Source organism: Athene cunicularia (genome assembly GCF_003259725.1).
Source record: "Athene cunicularia isolate RWA chromosome 2 unlocalized genomic scaffold, athCun1 chr2_part1, whole genome shotgun sequence".
NCBI classification, from domain to species: Eukaryota; Metazoa; Chordata; class Aves; order Strigiformes; family Strigidae; genus Athene; species Athene cunicularia.
Genome location: NW_020799095.1, coordinates 152,532,246 through 152,537,245, shown reverse-complemented (window position 1 = coordinate 152,537,245; position 5,000 = coordinate 152,532,246). Strand labels below are relative to the sequence as shown.

At 57.2% G+C, this 5,000-nt stretch overlaps 1 protein-coding gene across 1 annotated transcript in view; it reads right to left on the bottom strand.

The window, feature by feature from the left end:
• Positions 1-5,000, bottom strand: part of RHPN1 (rhophilin Rho GTPase binding protein 1) — a 28,175-nt gene that overhangs the window by 3,968 nt on the left and 19,207 nt on the right. The window contains exons 7-9 of the mRNA XM_026842850.1: positions 2,990-3,312; positions 2,664-2,820; positions 467-586 (exon numbers count right to left, since the gene is read on the bottom strand). Of these exons, the coding sequence (XP_026698651.1) occupies positions 467-586; positions 2,664-2,820; positions 2,990-3,312 (600 nt within the window). The remainder of the gene's footprint in view (positions 1-466; positions 587-2,663; positions 2,821-2,989; positions 3,313-5,000) is intronic.

Genomic DNA, 5,000 nt, shown 5'->3' with positions numbered 1-5,000 from the left:
CCCCCCTGCCCTGGGCAGCCCATTCCAACGCCCAACAGCCCCTTCTGCACAGAAATCCTTCCTCAGAGCCAGCCTGACCCTGCCCTGGGCAGCTTGAGGCCATTCCCTCGGGGCCTGGCGCTGGGGCCTTGGCTCCAGAGACTCATCCCCCCTCTCTGCCCCCTCCTGGCAGGGAGTTGCCGAGGGCCAGGAGGTCTCCCCTCAGCCTCCTCTGCTCCAGACTGAACCCCCCCAGTTCCCCCAGCCGCTCCCCAGCAGACCTGTGCTCCAGACCCTGCCCCAGCTCCGTTGCCCTTCTCTGGCCACGCTCGAGTCCTTCAATGGCCTTTTTGGGGTGAGGGGCCCAGAACTGAACCCCCTCAGCGAGGGGCGGCCTCCCCAGTGCCGAGCCCAGGGCTCAGATCCCTTCCCTATCCCTGCTGGTCACTGCAAGAACAGGGGGCTCTGCCCCCACCAAAGTGCTTACCCAGCTTCCTCCTCTCCTCGGGGTCCTGCAGCAGGATGGGGAGTGACGGTCCCTCTGGCATGGTGACGTGGAACTGTATAAAAGCCTTCTCCTGCTCTGGCAGTTCATCATCTGACGCCGCTGTGTGAAATAAATGGGTGGGGATGGGTTTAGAGAGAAGTCAGGGCACTGCTCAGCCACCCAGCCCTCCGTGGCAGCGGGGACAAGGGGACCAGGAAGCCCCATCCACATTCACGTGGCCCCAATAACTTCAGCAGCAGCTTCCTCTCACCCAGCCACAGCCTGCACCAACCAAGACATCACTGAAGGGCAGAGGGATGAGTTCTCACACTCAAGGCTGCACGAAACTTTGAAGATAAGTGCAGGATTTGTCCCGTGCACAGCACAAGTATCTAGCTCTGTTGCCTCCTTCCCTCTGGTCTGGAAGCAAGATTGGAAATTAAGAGCCCTGCGTTCTCCCCACCTGAAGGTTAGTGACACGGAGCCAAGTCAGACAACAGCTAAAGCACAAAAGCAGAGCAGATTAAAGTGTAACCTGGGAGCTGAGCCCTCCTTGCTGAGCCCAAGACCCCCGCATGGGCAGAGAGCTTGCAGGGCAACCAAGGAGGTCCCTTCCGCGGAGAAACTGAGATGGATACGGCTTGCACAGGTACTCCAAGCATCATGCTGGGCTCTGTAGGTGTGATTTTTACACCCTCATTTCCAGTCAAAGCTGTTCCTAATCCCCTCTGGCTCACAGGGAGCTCGGGGTTCTACGGCAGCTTCCTTCCCCAGGCACAGAGTGCAATAAGGAGCAACCCAGAGGGTTCCAGGGAGCTTTGTGAACTTGCTGGTCCAAACGGAAGATCCCAAAGCTTGGTGAGCACCCTGGCATCAGCATCCAGAGGGCTGGGAACCAGCAGCTCCGGGGCTGGCTCTCCCCGTGCCAGCTCTCTTGGTGCCAGCATCCCCTCTGGGGATTAAACTGCAGCGTAAGGAGTTTATTTCCAGCTGGTTATGGGAGCAAAAGATTTGTTGTTCTGAACGAGGTGGGCAGGGAGAGGCAGCAAGCGGGCACAAGGTCTCAACAGCATGGTATGGATGGAGTGAAAAAAAAAAAAAATAAATCCCCAAACACCCAAATTAGGTATCTCCTGCAGATTTGTGTTTTCCTCAGCACCTAAGGTAATGAAGAGAGGCAAACAGCCTCAGAATTTTGGGGGAAAGTTTTGCCCTGTCCCTTGTAACCCCATGCAAACCCAGCCCCATCACTATCCTCTGCTGTTTCTGTCTTTAAGCCACTCCAGCCCTGCAGTACCCCACTCTCTCCCGTCTCTGCCCCGGCATCTCTCCCTGCTCAATCCTGCTTCTGCCGACTCCCACGTAGCACAAGCCCGACAGCAAGATTCTGGGCAGGCTCCGGAGCGGGGGAGGATGCTGGGACAGTCTGGCAGCTATCGCCGTCACAGCACTGCTTTTGGCAGTCATCCCTCAAAAAGTCCCCCAGCCTGTCCTCAGCCACCCCACCAAGCGATGGGTCGGCACCACAGGTCACAGCGTGCGTCGCCAGCCCACCCCCAGATCCTCTGCTTGACCCAAAATTCCTTGCATGAGTGTCAGTGATGGCACAGATGGAGATCATGGGTTGCATCCCACGTCCGTGCTCCAGCTGGCTCCCTGGAGCCACGTAAGCCCAGCTCTGGCACAGCCACACATACCCTGGGATGCTGGCCATGAGGCTGGCAATTAAATTCAAGTAGCCCAGACCAGTTTGTCCAGGGATATCCTGTAGGATTTTTGCTTTATTTTTATTCTTGAAGCCCCCAGCTGGCTCACCACATGGATCGGGGTGCCTCTGGAGGATGCCCAGCCGAGGACACTGGCACACGTGTGGTCAGCAGGCAGCTGACCCCCTGTTCATCCACCCAGTCCCAAAGGGGACAGCAGGTGACATCCCTACAGCACCTTTTTGGATTCTGCAAGCGCTGTGCAAACCAGAAATACAGGGGAAATCTGCCCTGTGCATGAATCGCTGAGTCAGTAAGCAAGATCAACAGCTCAGAGCATCACAAACACTTTAGGTTTTGCATCCACCTGCTCTGGGCATGCCTCCCTTCACCTTTTTTTTTTGGTTTTACAATCCCTCCCAAACACCAGGCTACCACGTGACGCCAGCATGTGGCTGAGCAGGCAGCTCCCTCCAAGCTGTAACACTCACCGGGGCAGTCACAGAGAGCGATGGCAGCGAAGTAGTGGGAGAGGGCTTTGAAATGCTCTGACTTGACGTGGACCATGGTGGTCCAAGAGAAGGGAACGTAATCCTTCACGTGGGCCTGGGTCATCGTCTGGTGCACCAGTGAGTAGACATCTTCCACCTATGAGGTATCAAGAGACAAGCTGCTAAGCCACGGGGTGAGGTGTAGGACATCCATCAGGAGACAGCGACAGCAGGCTGTCCTCTCCTGAGGAGGTTCTGCCAACCACACAAGAAGCCTCTCCAATGGTGACAGCCCCATCAAGTCCTCTCCTCTCCGAGCTGCTCACCCTTGCCGCCTCCTGGGCCAGTTGTAGCCGGGCAAGGAAGTCATGCTGGGCACGCAGCAAGGTCATCTTCTCAAAGACACACTCCTGGACCTGGGCGACCATCAGCCGCACCAGCATATTCAAGGAGGCGGCGCTCATATCCAGGCTGGGAGCATTGGAGAAGTTTTCCTTCAGGTAATTAAAGGCACCTGCAAGAGGGAGAAGCTCCTGGTAGCCACCGGGCTTGTAAGCGGGAAGGTCAGACTTTTGGACCACAAAGGTTTCCCCACTAGCAGAGGAGGAAGAGAAGAGCTGGCAACCCAGCTCATACATCAAACATCTTGCTATAACCGGTAGATAAAAAAGTCAGGGGTCCCTCCATTGCTGTCTAAACCATCACTGTGCCCACAGCTTTCTTCTCCAAGGCCCCAGGTGATGGCAGGCCCAGGGTCCCTTTTATCCCCAGGTGCTTGCAGATGGATCAGCATCTCTCCTCTCCCCAGCTGGGACATCCCTACTGCCACGTGGTAAAAGAGAGCCCTTTGGGTGGCTGTTGGGTCATCCCAGCTCTTCTTCATAACCCCCAGAAGCAACACGGTGCTAAATTTCAACTTCACAGAATACCAGAATCATAAAGGTTGGAGAAGACCTTGAAGATCCTCTGGTTCAACCATGAACCCCACCCTGACCATTCCCAACTCCCCCAGACCCCTCAGCGCTGGCTCAGCCCGACTCTTCAACCCCTCCAGGGATCCCGGGGACTCCCCCACTGCCCTGGGCAGCCCATTCCAACGCCCAACAGCCCCTTCTGCACAGAAATCCTTCCTCAGAGCCAGCCTGACCCTGCCCTGGGCAGCTTGAGGCCATTCCCTCGGGGCCTGGCGCTGGGGCCTTGGCTCCAGAGACTCATCCCCCCTCTCTGCCCCCTCCTGGCAGGGAGTTGCCGAGGGCCAGGAGGTCTCCCCTCAGCCTCCTCTGCTCCAGACTGAACCCCCCCAGTTCCCCCAGCCGCTCCCCAGCAGACCTGTGCTCCAGACCCTGCCCCAGCTCCGTTGCCCTTCTCTGGCCACGCTCGAGTCCTTCAATGGCCTTTTTGGGGTGAGGGGCCCAGAACTGAACCCCCTCAGCGAGGGGCGGCCTCCCCAGTGCCGAGCCCAGGGCTCAGATCCCTTCCCTATCCCTGCTGGTCACTGCAAGAACAGGGGGCTCTGCCCCCACCAAAGTGCTTACCCAGCTTCCTCCTCTCCTCGGGGTCCTGCAGCAGGATGGGGAGTGACGGTCCCTCTGGCATGGTGACGTGGAACTGTATAAAAGCCTTCTCCTGCTCTGGCAGTTCATCATCTGACGCCGCTGTGTGAAATAAATGGGTGGGGATGGGTTTAGAGAGAAGTCAGGGCACTGCTCAGCCACCCAGCCCTCCGTGGCAGCGGGGACAAGGGGACCAGGAAGCCCCATCCACATTCACGTGGCCCCAATAACTTCAGCAGCAGCTTCCTCTCACCCAGCCACAGCCTGCACCAACCAAGACATCACTGAAGGGCAGAGGGATGAGTTCTCACACTCAAGGCTGCACGAAACTTTGAAGATAAGTGCAGGATTTGTCCCGTGCACAGCACAAGTATCTAGCTCTGTTGCCTCCTTCCCTCTGGTCTGGAAGCAAGATTGGAAATTAAGAGCCCTGCGTTCTCCCCACCTGAAGGTTAGTGACACGGAGCCAAGTCAGACAACAGCTAAAGCACAAAAGCAGAGCAGATTAAAGTGTAACCTGGGAGCTGAGCCCTCCTTGCTGAGCCCGAGACCCCCGCATGGGCAGAGAGCTTGCAGGGCAACCAAGGAGGTCCCTTCCGCGGAGAAACTGAGATGGATACGGCTTGCACAGGTACTCCAAGCATCATGCTGGGCTCTGTAGGTGTGATTTTTACACCCTCATTTCCAGTCAAAGCTGTTCCTAATCCCCTCTGGCTCACAGAGAGCTCGGGGTTCTACGGCAGCTTCCTTCCCCAGGCACAGAGTGCAATAAGGAGCAACCCAG